Source organism: Lynx canadensis, chromosome C1, assembly GCF_007474595.2.
Source record: "Lynx canadensis isolate LIC74 chromosome C1, mLynCan4.pri.v2, whole genome shotgun sequence".
NCBI classification, from domain to species: Eukaryota; Metazoa; Chordata; class Mammalia; order Carnivora; family Felidae; genus Lynx; species Lynx canadensis.
Window position 1 is genome coordinate 203089650 of NC_044310.1, and position 18512 is coordinate 203108161.

The 18512-nt window shown below is 57.9% G+C and overlaps 1 protein-coding gene across 1 annotated transcript in view; it reads left to right on the plus strand.

Annotated features, from left to right (window-relative positions):
* SPEG (striated muscle enriched protein kinase) overlaps positions 1–18512 on the plus strand; it is a 56471-nt gene that overhangs the window by 29651 nt on the left and 8308 nt on the right. Inside the window, 21 exon segments of the mRNA XM_030326343.1 lie at positions 710–970; positions 1998–2156; positions 2263–2452; positions 2556–2779; positions 5271–5390; positions 5610–5714; positions 6315–6521; positions 6923–7046; positions 7164–7339; positions 9693–9805; positions 10250–10418; positions 10669–10765; positions 10889–11089; positions 12396–12453; positions 13037–13114; positions 13221–13399; positions 13911–13937; positions 14621–14773; positions 14958–15000; positions 15948–16016; positions 16284–18258. Coding sequence (XP_030182203.1) covers positions 710–970; positions 1998–2156; positions 2263–2452; positions 2556–2779; positions 5271–5390; positions 5610–5714; positions 6315–6521; positions 6923–7046; positions 7164–7339; positions 9693–9805; positions 10250–10418; positions 10669–10765; positions 10889–11089; positions 12396–12453; positions 13037–13114; positions 13221–13399; positions 13911–13937; positions 14621–14773; positions 14958–15000; positions 15948–16016; positions 16284–18258 — 4728 coding nt within the window.

An 18512-nucleotide genomic window follows, 5' to 3' on the forward strand; every position in this document is an offset into this window, starting at 1 on the left:
AGGCCAGGGCATAGCCTCTGCAGGATGGAGGGGCCTAGGAGGGCAGGAGGCTGTTGACAAGAGGCTCATGAAGTGGGGGGCAGTGCACTGACCATTCCAGAAGTGGGTTTCAAATGGCACAACACTTTCTATTTCACAAGAGACTAAAAGCCAGAGGCCTCAGGCCCTATGCTGATGAGGAGGCCTGACCAAGTCCTGCTCTGGGCAGGTTTAGGGCTCATTTGGGGCTCCCCTTTTCACTGTCAGGGCCTGGGACGCTCTGTCTGGAAATGAGGGTGTTAGCCAGGCTTGGCCAAAGAGTGAGGGCCTGCTGTAATGGGTGTGGAGGTATTTGGAAAAAGTTGTTTCTTAGCTCAAATAAAGTCCAGTTTGTACCCAGCTGGTGTGCTGTGTTTTTTTTTTTTTTTTTCCGCCGCCGTCTCTGCCCCTACGTGGCCCTCTCAGTTCCCCTGCCCTTGATTCCTTCCCGCTTCCCCTGAGTCCACCTTCCCTGGCCCAGCTTGCCATCCTGAAGGCAGGCCCTGGAGTTCCTTGCTGTCCTGGCCGGGTGGGCGGGCTTTCCCTGTCTCCAAAGGAACAAAATGCATCTCTCTCTCTGTATCTGTCTGTCTCTTTGTGTGTGCGTGTGTGTGTGTGTGTGTGTGTGTGTCTCCCTCACCCCGTGTGTCTCTATTCCTCGCGTGCCCCGCTGTGGCCGCTTTCCCCCCAGCACATCCTGAAAGCCGGTCCTTGGCCGTGCTGGCCCCCCTGCAGGACGTGGACGTGGGGGCCGGGGAGATGGCGCTGTTTGAGTGCCTGGTGGCAGGTCCTGCTGACGTGGAGGTAGACTGGCTCTGCCGAGGCCGCCTGCTGCAGCCCGCACTGCTCAAATGCAAGATGCATTTCGATGGCCGGAAATGCAAGCTGCTGCTCACGTCTGTGCACGAGGACGACAGTGGTGTCTACACCTGCAAGCTCAGCACGGCCAAAGGTAACTGCCCGCTCAGACCCGAGGGCTGCCATGGGCACCCCAGAGCTGGTGGGAGGGGACCGGAAGTGTAGGAGCTGGGCGCAAAGTAAGATCATGCGGTACACCTGCCTCAACACGCGGAGTAGCGCCTGGCACAGAGGGCCTTCTGTGTCAGTGTCAGCTGCTGTTCCCGTAGAGAACCAGTCTGCTGAGGTGCAGCAGAACCCATCCGGACTTGGGTTCCAATTCTGGCCCTGCCACGCACTGCCACGTGACTTCGGACAAGTTACTACATCTCTCTGAGCTTTAGACTATCTGTAAAAAGAGATCACGAGACTCGCTATCTTGTAGGGGAATTGGTCAGATTAATGAGATAACATGTGTAAAGAACAAAGTACAGCACAAGGCTGGCAAAGGGTGGCACCTGATAAATGTCACCCATTATTATTATTAATGACATCTCTGACCTGGTCTCTGTCCTCATTGGAGGAGCAGAGATGACGCCTCACCAGCTGTGGTAATGAGCCCCTTAGGTGACGCTGGAAGTCTTTGTAAAGCAGGAAAGGATCCAGTTGGCATAAGGGGCTGTTCTTTCCCCCAGAAGATTCCTTGTGGGCTAGCTTCACGGGGTCTGGGATGGGTGGGAGGAGTGGAAGCACAGCCCAGGCCCAGAGGACAGTTCCGAGGGGAGGTGAAAGGTGTGGGGGAGGATCGGGGTTTGGCTTCCAGGCCCCTCTCCTGGAGTTGAGTGGAGCTTTGTCCTGAGTGAGCAGGGGCGGTGACGAGGGGCTCCTGCTGCTTCCCTAACCACCGTGGCAGCCTGCCGCCCACCGTCGCCAACCTCCACCCTCCTGAGAAGGCCAGGTCTTTGGGTTTGCCTACTACCTCATTCTGGTGTCTGGGGACCTTGCTGGGCTCTGCCCAGGCTCCAGCTCCTGGCCCAGCTCCCCTCTCCTGCCTGGCATATGAGGGCAGGACCTGTGGGTTGGGGTTCCTGGGACTCCGTGGCCTTCCCTGCCCCAGTGCTGACCTCCCCCCCCGCCACTAGATGAGCTGACCTGCAGTGCCCGGCTGACGGTGCGGCCCTCATTGGCGCCCCTGTTCACTCGGCTGCTGGAGGACGTGGAGGTGCTGGAGGGCCGGGCGGCCCGCTTCGACTGCAAGATCAGCGGCACTCCGCCCCCTGCCGTTACCTGGACTCATTTTGGTATGGCCCTCCACCCTGCAGATGTTGGGCGCCTCCTGAGGGCCAGAGGGCCGGCTGGGGGGCCCCCACTGAGCCTGCTCTGCATGCCCGCCCCTCCCTCCCCCAGGCCACCAGGTGGAGGAGAGCGAGAACTTGCGGTTGCGGCAGGAAGGAGGTCTGCACTCTCTGCACATCGCTCATGTGGGCAGTGAGGATGAGGGGCTGTACGCAGTCAGTGCTACCAACGCCCACGGCCAGGCCCAGTGCTCGGCCCAGCTCTACGTGGAGGAGCCTCGGACGGCTGCCACCGGCCCCAGGTACTGCGGCACGCCCGGGGCTCCCAGGGCTGCCTCTGTGTGGCCTCGGCCCGTGGTGGGAGGGGCTGCTCTGGGCATCTGGGCAGCTATGTTGTTCTTACAGCTCAAAGCTGGAGAAGATGCCCTCTATCCCCGAGGAGCCGGAGCAGGGCGAGCTGGAGCGGCTGTCTATGCCCGACTTCCTGCGGCCACTGCAGGACCTGGAGGTGGGACTGGCCAAGGAGGCCATGCTGGAGTGCCAGGTGACCGGCCTGCCCTACCCCACCATCAGCTGGTTCCACAATGGCCACCGCATCCAGAGCAGTGATGACCGGCGCATGACACAGTGTATGTGTCTAGGGAGGGACCCTGGGGAGTGTCCCCTCTGGCACCCTCTGCACACACAGTACCTTCACTTTCTCCCTGCCCTTGAGCCTTCCCTTTCTAGCCTGCCCAGGGATGGGGCGCTGCCGGGGAGGGGAGTGCGCAGGCGCTAGGAGGTCATGGCCTCCTTCCTTGAGTTGCACGGCGCCACCTGCTGGATCACCGCTCTGCGCCTGGGGTGGCCCCCTTAACACTTGCTGGACAGGCCCTACAACTTGCTGCTGACCAGCTGCAGGACTGTGGGCAAGGTTACGGAACCTCTCTGTGCCTCAGTTTCCTTATCTATAAAAGCTTGTTATGAGCTTTAAATAAGTTAATACATATAAAGCACTCAGAGCGGGGCCTGGCAAATAGCCAGTGGTCAGTAAATGTTAAAAATATTATCATTGCTATTGTTTTTGTTGTTGCCATTATTATCCTTGTTCATAAAGCAGTGTTGCTCACACCTTCCTGGAGAAATTTCAGTGAAAAGGCCAGTGTGGGCAGCGTCTGGCTCCGAAAGGATGCTTGGCCAGGGTTGTTAACAATACCAAATAAAGAAAAGGAGCCAGGGGAGAAATACAGAGGAACGTATCTGGGACCGTGTCCTTTCCGCCTCAGATATTTCTCTCGGTGGTATCTCATTTCCATCCTGGAAGGGATCTGAGTCTCATGGGAAAAGATTTATCTAACCCCATCAGACAGCCCATGCTGCGACCGTGATGGGTGCCTCTTACCGCTGCGACATGACAGAACTTATCTTTCTTGAGCACTTTGTGAGTGCCAGGCCCTGAGTGCTGAAGGCCTGACATCATCAAGGGCCTATGAGGCAGGTACTATTATCCCAGTTTGCAGGCAGGGAAACTGAGGCTTACAGAAGGACAGGGACTTGCCCAAAGGCAGAAAAACACCATCTGACCCTGGCACCCACCTCCTAACCAGGATGCCCCCTGTCACCTGTGCCCCACTCCCCTACCCCACTGTCCAGTGCCACCACTGTGGCTGTGACCCTTCTCCTCACAGCCCCCTCCTCGGGCTGTCTGTTCAGCCCACAGGCTTCCTGTCTCTCATTCTGCTTGAGGCCCCCGGTGGGTGTCTCTTGGGATCTGAGCTGGCATCTCAGCCTCTGTCTGTATCTGGGGTCAGCGGCAGCCCTTGGTCTCTCTCCCTTTATAAATAGTGTCAGCAGAGATAAATGAATGGGTGAGTGTTTCACGTGGCGATAATCACTAAGAGAGGGGAGGGGTGTTTGGGGATGGCCTTGACGTGAAGGAGGACAGTGCAGGCCTCTTCCCCTTCACACCCCCGCCTGAGATGGCTTCCTTATCATCATTCAGGGATCACAGTGTAGAAAAGGAGGATCAGAATCAGAGGGAAGCAACTTCAAGCCATGGTTCCATCATTCATTAGCTGGGTCACCTTGGACAAGTCCATTAATGTCTCTGATCTCATTGGTAAAATGAGGATCATCTTGCAGGGTTGTTGAAAGGATTATGGAAAAAAGTACATGTCAAGTAGCTGGCATAGACTGGGCACAGAACAGACAACTCTTATTATAATTTATAATCTAACATCTTTGGCACTTACTATGTGTAAGGCGTCGGGTACTGGGCCTGACAGGACAAGTTAGCCCTGTCTTTAAGGAGCCACGACACATGTAAGTAAAGAGGAAGAACTACCCACAGTAGTGCAGGCCTGGTGCCGGGTACCCTGGGGAGGGAGTCAGGGGTGGGGGTACAGAGAAGGCTTCCCAGGCTGGCATTCACTTGATCTGTGTCTTGAAGGAGAAGGCCTTAAGTAAGGGAAGAGTATTCGAGAAGGGAGGAATTTCGTGAGGAAAAACCTGGAGATGGAACTCCTGGGGCTTGTTCAGGGACCTGATGGCTTGTCAGGGTTGGAGGAAGAGAGGGAGACATGGCCGGGTGGGTGTTTGGGCTGAGGGCTTTGGATGCTAGTAGGTATGTCGAGTGCGGTAGGTGCCGTCAAGGTTTCCAGGTTGGGAGGTAGCAGGCAATGCCATTGGCAGAGCATGGACTGTGCCAGTGGAGGGCTTTTTTGGGTGCCGTGCTGCAGACGGGACCAGCAGTGGCCATGCGGGATGAAGAGGGGACTGAGGGAGGGGCCTTAGGAATGAAACCTGTCAGCACTTTGATGCCCAGGTGTGACCGCCAGAGGTGCAGAAATGAAGGGTAGTTAGCGGGGTAGGAACTCACAGAGGGTGAATCAGTGTGGGAGAAAGATGAGAAGTCACTGGAGGGACAGCCAAGAGGGGCTAGGGCTGCAGGTGTAGGCTTGGCAGGCTGGACTTCGGGTTTGCTGCAGGGTGGACGTGCTTCTTGCTGTCCGCCCCCCTCTTGCCCCCTCGCTGCTCCCTCAGCGGGTGAGGGTAAAGGGCCAGGCCTGTGATGGCATGGGTCCAGCCCTCCAAACCTCCTCACTCAGGCTCGGTGTCATTGTCTCCCTGCCCACCCCCCAGACAGGGATGTCCACCGCTTGGTGTTCCCTGCTGTGGGACCTCAACATGCCGGCGTCTACAAGAGTGTCATCGCCAACAAGCTGGGCAAAGCTGCGTGCTATGCCCACCTCTATGTCACAGGTAAGGCAGGCACTTTCTCGGTCAGCTGGCTTCTGCCTGCACAGAGGCCTAGGTGAGGGAGGGGCCTCCCTTCCCCTTATACCCGGTGGAGCCACTTGGCCTTGCCCTTGGCCCTGTGGCTGTGCCTCTGGTCTCCATCCCACTGTCCTGAGGCTTGGTGATCCTGCGGAGCCATTGGGCCCTAAAAGACCCAGCAGACCTCTGACCTCTGGCTTTCAGATGTGGTTCCAGGCCCCCCAGATGGCGCCCCGCAGGTGGTGGCTGTGACTGGGAAGATGATCACGCTCACATGGAACCCCCCCAGGAGTCTGGACATGGCTATTGGTGGGTCAGGCTGCACAGGGCTGTGGGGTGGGGATGGAATGTGGGCAGGGACACCCAGGCAGGGGCACCCAGGGAGCCAGGATGGGGAGGCAGGACCCAGAGAGGTGTACCAGTGGAGGGTAGGACAGAGCAGGGAACTCGGAACATGGCCAGGAGCTGCTATGCCTGTCTCCTCTCCAAGGTGGATAAAGCCCTGGGTCCGCATCAGGGGAGGCCACAAAGGGGCCTCCATGTTCCCTTTCTCAGAGGGACTGGGTGTTTGGGTCATGATCCTGGGAATACCCTCCCCTTCCCTGTACATATGACTTCTCCCTGCTCTGTACCTCAGTTTCTCCATCTCAGGTTGTAGCAAGAAATTGGGATATGAGTTAAACTCCCTCCATGCCTACAACTGGACCCCATGCCTGGCACCTGGTTGGCCCTGAGCATGGCTGGCCAGGTTGGAAAGAGCAGATGGGAGGTAGGCAGAAGCAACAGGAGAAACTGAGGCAGGTCCTTAGAGCAGACTAATGATGAGTTTCTGGGTCCTGAGCCAGCTGAATGGGGGGGGGAAGGGGGTGTCCCAGCAATGCCCACCTCTAGCAGCTACTTCCCCACTAGACCCAGACGCCCTGACCTACACCGTGCAGCACCAGGTTCTGGGCTCAGACCAGTGGACAGTGCTGGCCACGGGCCTGCGGGAGCCCGGGTGGGCAGCCATGGGGCTGCGTAAGGGGGTCCAGCACATCTTCCGGGTCCTCAGCACCACCATCAAGAGCAGCAGCAAGCCCTCACCCCCCTCTGAGCCTGTGCAGCTGCTGGAGCACGGTGAGCCTGGGTACTTCTATGGGGGTGGGGGTGGTTGGGGCTGCTGGGCCAGGGAACTGGGTCTTCGTGGTGGAGGCTCAAGGGCTGATCTAGACATTCTAGCTATGGTGGGAATAGCACGGCTGGGGGAACCTTGACCAGTCCGAGCACGTTTTCCTCCTGAAAGCTGCATGCACAGTGGGCAAGGCTGAGGCTCTGGAGTCAGACAAGCTAGGGGCAAAGTCCCCGCTCTGCTACTTCCTGGCTATGCGCCCTAGACAGATAGCTGAACCTCTCTGAACCTCAGCTTCCTCATCTGTAAACACGGAGCTCCCATGGTGGTTGGCGGGTGGTTAAGAGCATAGAGGACACTAAGGACCTGGTATTAAGCCCAGCACCAGCTCGTGCTCTTCTCCATCCAGGCCCACCACTCGAGGAGGCGCCCGCTGTGTTGGACAAGCCGGACATCGTGTATGTGGTGGAGGGACAGCCCACCAGTGTCACGGTCACCTTCAACCATGTGGAGGCCCAGGTCGTCTGGAGAAGGTGGGGCCCTGCCTTGCATGCCTCATTCCCCACATGTGGCCGTCCAGCTCTGGCCGTCCTGGCCTGACCCCCACCCTGTGACCGGATGCTGGGTGACCTCCCTGTCGTGTCTCTTAGCTGCCGAGGGGCCCTCCTAGAGGCACGGGCAGGTGTGTACGAGCTGAGCCAGCCGGATGATGACCAGTACTGTCTTCGCATCTGCCGGGTGAGCCGCCGAGACATGGGGCCCCTCACCTGCACTGCCCGCAACCGCCACGGCACACAGGCCTGCTCAGTCACCCTGGAGCTGGCAGGTGGGTGACAGGACGCTTCCTTCCCTCTCCTCCCTGTCAGGCCCATGGTCCTTGCCTTATGCCCCCAGGTGCATACACCCTCCTGTCAGGCCTGGCCATCTAATGGCTGTAATAATACCAATGCTAGCAGAAATAACAGTGATAGTATGAATAAGATATTTATTGAGCACCTAGTATGTGCCAGGCTCAGTGCCAAATACCTTCCGTGTATCACCTCATGGAATATTTACATTAGCCCTGCGATATGGGACTGGTTATTATCCTCATTTGACAGATGGGAAAACTGAGGCTTGGAGAGTATGCTAAGTAACAGGCCCAAGGTCACACAACTTGATAAGGACAGGAGCTGGGATTCAAGCCTGGATGCCCAACGCCAGGGCCAACTCCTGGCTCCCGTGTTAAACACAACAGGAAATAGCACCTCAAATGTAACAAGTGTAAGGGGACCAAGTTTAATTTCAAAAAGAAAAAAGCCCAAGCGAGCACATTTGATTAGCAGACTCTCAGCTCTGGGGACCCTGGCTGCCCTTTTGCACTGGTCTATTTGACAGACCCTGCCAGCCTTTGCAGTGAGAACCCTTTTTATAATTTCTCCTTTAAAGATGTAGGCTCTCAACCGGTGGCATGCGTTAAGTAGTAATTGTCTTGTTTTCCGGTTTGTTAATTAACTCTAGGCATATGTACCCGCCACTCAGAACTTCAGATCAGCATGAGCTAAACAGTGTTACCTGCTGAGTAGATACAATTCCAACCAAAGGCAAAGAAAGTGACATTTTAGTTAGCACAGGCAATCATATCTGGATAAATGTACATTTGCTGGTGCTTTTAAAAAATTGTTCAAGTTCACTTGAAACCTTCCAGTCCTTTGACCTTCACGGAGTAACCCCCCACCACCTCTGGACGAGAAACCAGATTCCCCGAGGGGTGGGAAGGGATCTTGAGCATGGAAGAGAAGTGGCCAGGTAGGGTGTGTGAGGAAGAGGTGAGGGAGCCCTGCTGGCCCTGATATGGATGGGGGGTGGGCACCGTAATCGGTGGCTGGGTCCCTGTCTCCCTTTTGTGTGTTTCCTCCCTTGCCCAGCTTCTCCACCCGCACCCCCCCCACACACACTTCCTACTCAGCTGCCACTTTGGTCCTTGAGCGTACCATCTGTAGGACTCATTTTTCTTCCCAGATAGAGGAAGAGCCTTAGGGTTTGGGAAGCCCTGGCCACTGAGAGCCCTGCAGCCCAGCCAGGCTGGGACAGTGACTGAGAGAGAGAGAGACACTGTGTTCCAGTTAGCCGGGACTAGAACAGGCCTGGGGCTTGGATCTTCATGCCCCTCCCACTGTGCCCACGACCCCCCAGCCCCCAGGCAGGGCAAGTGGAATTGCCTCCTTCCTCCATATCTGCCCCACGGTAGGGTCTTCTTCACTCCCAGGGTGCCCCCCTTTTATCTCTACAAAGTCAGACTGGGTGCCTGTGATGGGTGGTGGTCCCTGCCCTGTGCCCCTGTTCTTCCCTCAGGGCCTGCTCACTCCCACTCCTCTTAAAGCTGAGACCCTCAAACATGCTCAGGAGGTGGGGCACTGGGCAGTCACAGGTTCCTCTGTGAAGCACGCTAGAATAGGTATTTAATTCCATTCCGAGAATTAGAAGCCACTCTGCCAGGAAATAACATGACCGCATGATATGCATAGAGAATGAAATCACTGTCACATGTGGGAGAGCAAAGCTGAGGATTGGTATCTGTTTGTTCATCTTGTCATCTCCCAGATGGCAAAAGGCCCCTTTAAACATTTAAACAAGATTCAGAGAGAAAACGTCAAGATACGGGCAATGCCATCCGCGAATTTAATTCAGGGTCACAGCCTGAGCTGCCTTCCGGGGCCCAGGACAGTAAAGCCCGAGGTAGGGCTGTGCAGAAGGGCGGTTACCCACAGGGGGCAGCATGGAGCCACTCTGCGCCAGCCCATTAATGCAGTGAGGGAAGAGGCTCACTCAGCATGGCCAATCCTGATTTTTTCCAAGAGAGGCAGGAAATCCAGATTTCTTTTGTGTGTCAAAATCTCCTAGTTTCAGAGCTGGCAAATGAACACTGAGGGTCCAGCAAAGCAAGGCTGCACCCTCTGGCTTAGGTTTTCTGGGATTTGGAGAACATCACATATGGATTTACAGGCAAGGAACTCTGGTGTTCCCAGGGGCCGAGTTTGAGACCCCGGTGGGTGGGGTGCTGGGGTGTAGGGGCTTCTGGTGTTCTGCCTGAGCCTGTCGCTGAGGGAGGGAGGGCTTGGAGAGGGACTGAAAAGGCACGCCCTCATGACCTCAGTGTTGTCACCTTCCCTTCCTCACCCCACCCCTGTGTATTTCAGAGGCCCCTCGATTTGAGTCCATCATGGAGGACGTGGAGGTCGGGGCTGGGGAAACCGCACGCTTTGCTGTAGTGGTTGAGGGGAAACCACTGCCAGACATCATGTGGTACAAGGTCAGAGGGTGACAAAGGCCTCAGGGAGTCCTAGCATGGGGCTGGCTGGGAGCCTGAGGGTAAGGAAGGAGGGATTTCTGGACAGGAGGGGTCTTGGCAACCTTAGGAGGAGGGGAGCCTGGACAGAGAAGAACAAAGGTTCTGCCAGAGGTGTGGCTAGGAGAAGAAAATGGGACCCAGGGTGCCGTGTGACAATCGTGGGTGTTTCAGGAACCAGGGGACTAACTGGGTGGTGCAGGGCTATTACTGGGAAATAAAGTGGAGCCAGTTTCAGGTGCTGAAGGGAGCAAGGCCCCTGGGGCAGCGATAATATCGAGCCATGGGGTAGGAGTGTTCCTGGCCCTTGAGGTAGGGCTGAGACTGGGTCTCAGTCATGGAGATAAAGGTGGGTCCCAGGTAGAGGTAAAGCCAGGCCTGGGCTGGAGGTGACGGCCAACTCTGCAGGACGAGGTGCTGCTGACCGAGAGTAGCCATGTGAGCTTCGTGTATGAAGAGAGCGAGTGCTCCCTGGTGGTGCTCAGCACAGGGACCCAGGATGGAGGCGTCTATACCTGCACTGCACGGAACCTGGCTGGCGAAGTCTCCTGCAAAGCAGAGTTGGCTGTGCGTTCAGGTGGGCTGGAGTGCGAAGGGAGAAAGGCAGAATGCTTATTCTCGGGAATGCCATGTGAGCCCCCAGCCAGGAACCACTCACCAGGCCCTTCCCTCTTAAACCACCACTATCTTCCAGCGCCGGCATCCCACGTCGGGCCCCCAACATTCCTGGTCCTCTTTTGTCTCCTTCATCTGCCTTGCCTGTCCCGGTCTCTGCCCTCGTTACTCTCTTGCCTTCCCCCACCTAACACCAGGCATCTCTTCCCCAGCCCAGACAGCCATGGAAGTAGAGGGGGCCGGGGAGGCCGAGGAACAGCGAGGAAGGAGACTCAGCGACTTCTATGACATCCATCAAGAGATCGGCAGGTGTGGGGCCCGGGAGAGAGTGCCGAGCCTGGGAGCCGAGGGCGCCTGGGTCTGAGGCGAGGCCTTGGAGAGCCAGGGCTACCTCGATGACGGAGCCCCTCACCTCCCCATGTCATCACCCAGGGGTGCCTTCTCCTACCTGCGGCGCGTGGTGGAGCGAAGCTCCGGCCTGGAGTTTGCAGCCAAGTTCATCCCCAGCCAGGCCAAGCCAAAGGCATCAGCATGGCGGGAAGCCCGGCTGCTGGCCCGGCTCCAGCACGACTGTGTCCTCTACTTCCATGAGGCCTTTGAGAGGCGTCGGGGACTGGTCATTGTCACCGAGCTGTATCCTGGGATAGGCTGGGCGGGTAGGGGACACGTGGCCAATTAGCAACACGTTTTATACTTTACAAAGTGGTCCCATTGACCTTTAGGAGGTGCTGACCACCTATTAGGAAATGTTCCCATCGATGATTGGGAGTTCTGAAGACATCTTGTCAGAACTTTACAGAGTAGAGTCTGGAGACTTCTGCAAAAAACAACACTTTTTAGCTCCCCCACCCCTGTCTTTTTAAATTTTTTTTTTTAATGTTTATTCTTGAGAGAGAGAGAGAGACAGAGACAGAGGATGAGCGGGGGAGGGGCAGAGAGAGAGAGGGGCACAGAATCTGAAGCAGGCTCCAGGCTCTGAGCTGTCAGCACACAGCCTGATGTGGGGCTTGAACTCTTGAACTGAGAGATCATGACCTGTGCCGAAGTCAGACTCTCAACCATCCAAGCCACCCAGGCACCCCTTTTAGCTTAAACTTACATAGCATTTAGTGGGTGCCTGGCAGTGCTCCTAAGTTTTGCCAATATTAACCTATTTAATCCTCGTGTATACCTATGTCATGGAATTTTTTTATCCCCATTTTACAGATGATAAAACTGAAGTATAGAGAGATTAAGTAACTCATCCAAGGTCACATGGCTAACAAAAGGCGTGTACACGAAATACAGTACAATATATCCAAGTGGATCCAATATATCCACTTTCGAAGTGACCCCATTTCAGATGAGCATCAGGACTGGTTTTATTTGAAAGGTTGTTTTCATGAAGAATAGATTTTGCCCTTCCATGAGAACTCTGTTTAAACAGAGGCACACTGTGATAAGGTGGTCAGCTTGTCTCTCCCATTAGCAGGGTGACCATATCCTTCACACCAGCCTTCCAGTCTGCACTATAAGAGCCCAAACCTCAGAAAAATGACCATTTGTTAAATGTCACGGGTCATTCTCAAAAAGAGGCAAGAGATTCCATCCATGGTCCACAAAATTCTGCTCTAACTTGGCCTTTTTAAATAGCTAACGGAGGGGTATGAGTGAAGATGTCATCCCCATTCTCCACCCGAGGGAACCTAGGCTCAGAGAGGTTGGGTGACTTGCCTGAGACCCCACAGCAAATGAGAGTTCAAGCAGGGTGGTCCCATCTATGCACCCAGATGATAGGGAAAGGGTGGAAACACAGAACTGGTGTTACATATGTTTTAAGAGGAAGGAGAACTCTGTGCAGAGCCAGAATCTGACTTGAGCTCTAGGGGTAGAGGGCACTGCCCAGGGAGGGCCCAGGAATTGGCCCTGCTGTCACTGTTCTCCTTGATCTGGGACATAGATGCACAGAGGAGCTGCTGGAGCGAATGGCCAGGAAACCCACCGTGTGTGAGTCTGAGGTGAGGGCAGTGGGTGGTAGGGGTCAGGTTGGGCACCCGTGGTTACCCACCTGAGCTCTGAGAATTGAGGGGTGGGTCCTGGGCATGCCGTCCATGCCCATGAATAGGCCAGGGGTGGTGGTGGAGAGGACTGTTAGGCAGGCAGGACCAGACTTCCCACGCTGGGACTTGCACAGTCCTCTGTAAATCTCAGTAGGCCCACTGGCCCCTACCTGTGTTGTTTCCCAGTCTTCCCCCCATAAACATTCCTCAGATATTTCTCTCGGGAGGCACCCCACCTCGACTCTATTTAGTCTCACTGCTGTCCCGCCATGGAGGGCTGTACAAATTGTACACTGCACAGTTCTACTTATTATAATGTAAATGGCTCCCTCCTATATTTGTGCTGTGCCCAACCTATACAGTTGTACTTGGAGGCCCCAGATCTCAGAAACCCCAAACCTATGTTTCAGCTACCTCCACCAGCCGGCCATCTGAAGGCCACTTCTCAGGCATGGCCTGATCTCTTGCCACAGCTCTGGTGGTGAGCAAACCTAATACCCCACCCTTGCCCCCGCGGACTTTGGGCCTCCTGTTTCCACAGATCCGGGCCTACATGCAACAAGTGCTCGAGGGAATATGCTACCTGCACCAGAACCATGTGCTGCACTTGGATGTCAAGGTGAGGTGCAGGCGGGGGTGGGGAGCAGGCAGCCCCCGTGGGAGGCAGGCAGTGGGGCATCCCCCCCTCTTCACTCAGCTCCCATGCCTTCCCTTGTGTTCTGCAGCCTGAGAATCTGATGGTGTGGGATGGCGCAGAGGGTGAGGAGCAGGTGAGGATCTGTGACTTTGGAAATGCCCAGGAGCTGACTCCGGGAGAGCCCCAGTACTGCCAATACGGCACACCTGAGTTCGTGGCACCTGAGATTGTCAATCAGACCCCCGTGTCTGGAGTCACTGACATCTGGTAATGCTGGCATACTGGGCCACGGGTGGGCCAGGGCCTCTTCCCTCAGTGCCGTGCTGGGGCCTTGCTCGCTGGCAGAGAGGAGCCTCGCTAAGCCCAGATTCCTCCTCTGACAGTAGGTCTATTGACCATGTTTCTACCTGCCCCTCATCAGTCAGAGTTGACCCAGTCACTCAAGGCCGTAGCCTTCCCTGTCCATCCTTGGCTCCTGATCTCCCCTAGGTGCGGGGACTTCCCCCTCTGTGGCCATCTTGCCTCCCCGCAGTGAGGGAGGCCAGCTCTTTGGCTCCCAGACTCCTCTGTGCTTCCTGGGCTGGCCCTGCCGTGACCCTTGACTCCTCCAGGGACCTTGAGACCTCTGGGTTGAGAGGCCTCCTGGAAGGAGGCATCCCTGTGCCCATTTGTCCCAGTGAGGACACTCCTCACTAGATTAGCGGTAGCAGAAAACCGCTCACTGCTAGTGGGAGGCGGGCTGTCCACTTACCCCTCGATTACTCTCTTTTCCCCACAGGCCTGTGGGCGTTGTTGCCTTCCTCTGGTAAGGACCCCTCTACACCCAGTTTCCAATGGTCTCCTAGCAGGCCCACCCCTAACATTTGCAGAGCCTGGGGCAGGAGAGCAGTTTAGGGCCTGCAGCCCACCCCTTCTCTTTCTCCCCCCTGCACTGTCAGGGGCCTCACGTGCATGAATGTGGATGCCTCGGGCTGCGAGTCGAAGCTCTGTCTGCCACCACGCTCCTCCGTGAAGGGCGGTCATGCTAGCAGCATGCTTGGGAGGCTGGACAGAGAGAGGCCCGTGCAGGCTCAGTGCCATCTAGGCAGGGTATTATAAGGCCCTGAGTGTTCAGAACAGGCACTAGAAGAAAGAGGCTCAGGCTCAGGGCGGCATATCCCCTGGGCACAGACTCTTCACCTCAGGAACAGGCCGTGGCTGGAGGAGGGACAAAATAGGTCCTCTAAAGCATGGGTGCAGGGCCCAGCTGGGTGCTCAGGTCTCAAAGCAGTACTGCCTCCTCACCTATTTGGCAGTGGGGGGTGGCGGCAGGACAGGCAAGAGTCTGAAAGACTGCCCTCTGTTCGGATTCACCCTGCCTCTGCCTTCCCCAGAGCCCCAGGGCCTCCACCTGTCCCCAGCCCCATGTCACCACTGGCATCCCTCATAGTCTCTGCCTCAGCCCAGGGCCCCGCCCACCTCTCATGCTGGCCTTCTCTGCCTCTGCAGTCTGACGGGAATCTCCCCATTTGTTGGGGAAAACGATCGGACGACATTGATGAACATTCGAAACTACAACGTGGCCTTCGAGGAGACCACATTTCTGAGCCTGAGCAGGGAGGCCCGGGGCTTCCTCATCAAAGTGCTGGTGCGGGACCGGCTGTGAGTACAGGGTCCTGAGGAGCCCCCCACCCCTCAGAGTCCCCTCATGCCACCCCCCACTCCTGACCCAGCCTCTGCCCTTAGATGTTCAGTCTCTCAACTCCTTACAGGCCCTGTTTGCCCATGTGTTGACTGGCTCTCTGAATGAGTGATGGAGCCCTTCTTAACCTTCATTCCTTTACAGGAGGCCTACCGCAGAGGAGACCCTAGAACATCCTTGGTTCAAAGTGAGTCTCTTGCAAAGTTGTGGTAGAAGAGGTGGGGGGAGAGAACATTATTAACAGCTCCATTTATTGAGTACCTACTGTGTGCAGTATAGTCTGCGAGAGGCAATTTATAACCATATGGTCTGTTAGCCTCACAATAGCTCTGCATGGAAAGACATTATTACTCCTGTTTTGCTAATAAGCAAAGTCGTCAGGGTTTTCCCTGGCTCTCAAGACCAGCCCTGGTCCTCCTCACTCCTGTGTGTCTGCCTCTGTCCCGCACTGCGGTTGGTGGGTGGCCCGGCTAGACCAGTCTCTTGGTTTTGAGCTCTGTGTGGCCAGAACTCTCACTCATTCATCTTCAAACCCCAGCACCACAGGGCAGAGGGGTGGAGTTCAGCATATGACCCAGAAAGAGTGACTGAATAAACCATCCATTGAGTGTTATGCTGGGTCAACTGAAGGTTGAGGTCATTCTGGTATCCGTCCTTGGATTATGAGCCTTGTCTCTCAGATCATAAATGAGCTCTTTTCAGACACCTGGGTGGGAGACTGAGGGAAATATCTGTCTCCGTCTGGCCCACCAAAGCTCCAGATGTCTGGGACGCCGGCTCTGCGTGAGACAGGTGGTGAGCTGGGGAGTGGAGCCCAGGCCAGGGGCCCAAGTGCAGGCTCCTGAGGGCAGCCAATGTGCCAGGACGGTGTAAGAGCCCTGGCGTAAGCCCCAAACCCACACGAAGAGCCACTGACTTTCTGCCCTTCCACTTAGGTTCAGGGATTTTGTCATTCGTAGGCACCTTGGCTGTGGGAGTCGTGACAGATCTAAGGGGAAGGGACCCCTAGGAACCCAGACTCAATGCTGCCCAGTCCACTGTCCCCTGCTGTGGACTTTGCCTCTCTGTTGCCAAACCTTGAGGGTCTAGGTTGACAGAGGACTTTTCCTCAGGCCCTCTTTCCTGGGTTTGCAGACACAGGCCAAGGGCGCAGAGGTGAGCACGGATCACTTAAAGCTGTTCCTCTCCAGGCGGAGGTGGCAGGTGAGTTTGCCTGGGCCCTGCCTCTGTGCCTTCCACCTTTTCGCTCCGCAGTTTTTCTCTTGAACCCTGCCTTTTTTCTATCACGTGCCCTCGCTCCCCACTCGTCTGTCTTCATCTACTTTTTATTCTCTCAACCCCCAGTTTCACTCCCGTTCCCCAACCCTCCGCCTGCCTGGGATCTTCTCCCCTGGGGCTAAGGTGGGCTTGAGTGGGTCAGTCTGGCCTCAGGGGTCCCTCTTAGGTCTGACTCTAGTACCTTGTCTCCAGCGCTCCCAGATCAGCTACAAGTGCCACCTGGTGCTGCGCCCCATCCCTGAGCTGCTGCGGGCACCCCCAGAGCGGGTGTGGGTAGCCATACCCAGAAGACCACCCCCCAGTGGGGGGCTCTCATCTTCCTCTGACTCTGAGGAGGAAGAGCTGGAGGAGCTGCCCTCAGTGCCCCGGCCACTGCAGCCTGAGTTCTCGGGTTCCCGGGTGTCCCTCACCGACATTCCCACTGAGGATGAGGCCCTGGGCGCCCCAGAGGCTGGCATGGCCACCCCCATGGACTGGCAGGAGGAGGGAAGCGCCCCCTCTCAGGACCAGGAGGCCCCCAGCCCTCAGGCCCTCCCCTCCCCAGGCCAGGAGCCCCAAGCTGGGTCCAGCCCCCAGCGGAGAGAGCTCCGGAGGGGCACCTCTGCTGAGAGTGCCCTGCCCCAGGCCGGGCCGAGGGAGCCGGGCCGGGGCCTGCACAAGGCAGCCTCTGTGGAGCTGCCGCAGCGCCGAAGCCCCAGCCCGGGCGCCACCCGCCTGACCCGGGGAGGCCTGGGTGAGGGTGAGTATGCCCAGAGGCTGCAGGCCCTGCGCCAGCGGCTGTTGCGGGGAGGCCCTGAGGATGGCAAGGTCAGTGGCCTCAGGGGCCCCCTGCTAGAGAGCCTGGGGGACCGTGCCCGGGATCCCCGGCTGGCACGGGCTGCCTCCAGTGAGGCAGCCCCTCGACACCAGCCCCCACCTGAGACCCGGGGCCTGCAGAAGAGCAGCAGCTTCTCACAGGGAGAGGCGGAGCCCCGGGGCAGGCACCGCCGTGCTGGGGCGCCCCTCGAGATCCCCGTGGCCAGGCTTGGGGCCCGCAGGCTACAGGAGTCTCCCTCCTTGTCTGCCCTCAGTGAGGCCCAACCACCCAGCCCTGCGAGGCCCAGCGCCCCCAAATCCAGTGTCCCCAAGTCTTTGAAACCTCCTACCACCACACCCAGTGATGCCCCGCAGCCCTTGGCACCCCAGACTGCCCAAGAGAAGGCCCCAGAGTCCACGCTGGAGCCGGTCCCAGCCCCCAAGCCCACACAGCCCTCTGTGACTCCGCAAACCCCAGTGGCCCCCCTCACACCTTATGCCCAGATCATGCAGTCGCTCCAGCTGTCAGGTCACACGACGGGCCCCCTGCAGAGCCCTGGGGCATCTCCATCAGAGCCCAGACCCCACCCTGCTGTGTTTGCCCGGGTGGCCTCCCCACCTCCGGGAGCCTCCGAGAAGCGCGTGCCTTCAGCCGGGGCGCCCGCAGTGCTAGCCGAGAAAGCCCGGGTGCCCACAGTGCCCCGCAGGCCAGGTAGCAGTCTCAGTAGCAGCATCGAGAACCTAGAGTCAGAGGCTGTATTCGAGGCCAAGTTCAAGCGCAGCCGTGAGTCGCCCCTGTCGCGGGGGCTGCGATTGCTGAGCCGCTCGCGCTCAGAGGAACGCGGCCCCTTTCGCGGGGCCCAGGAGGAGGACGGCATGTACCGGCCCAGCCCGGCAGGAACGCCACTGGAGCTGGTGCGACGGCCGGAGCGTTCCCGCTCCGTGCAAGACCTCAGGGCGGTCGGGGAGCCGGGCCTCGTCCGCCGCCTCTCGCTGTCGCTGTCCCAGCGTCTGCGGCGGACCCCGCCCGCGCAGCGCCACCCAGCCTGGGAGGCCCGCGGTGGGGACGGGGAGAGCTCGGAGGGCGGCAGCTCGGCGCGGGGCTCCCCGGTGCTGGCCGTGCGCAGGAGGCTCAGCTCCACGCTCGAGCGGCTGTCCAGTCGGTTGCAGCGCAGCGGCAGCAGCGAGGACTCAGGAGGCGCATCGGGTCGCAGCACGCCGCTGTTTGGACGGCTGCGCAGGGCCACCTCGGAGGGCGAGAGTCTGCGGCGCCTCGGCCTCGCACACAACCAGCTGGCGGCCCAGGCCGGCGCCAGCACACCTTCCGCAGAGTCCCTGGGCTCCGAGGCCAGCGCTACGTCCGGCTCCTCGGGTGAGGGACGGGGGCAGAGTGGCCGGTAAATGTGTGAACACGTGCGGGTGGGGGGTGGGGTGGAGCTGCGATGACAGGTGCAGAGCCCGGAAGAGGGTGGGAGGGCTGGAAGGAGGCTCTGGGAGGAGGAGCTGGAGGTCCTGGAGAGGGGGCTGAGGCTGGTTTGGGAGCAAGCTGCGGTGGGGGCTAGAAGTTCTCTACTTCCCTGGGCTGAGGGCCTCAGGGAGGTGGGAGCTTTCTGGCAGTGGTTGGGC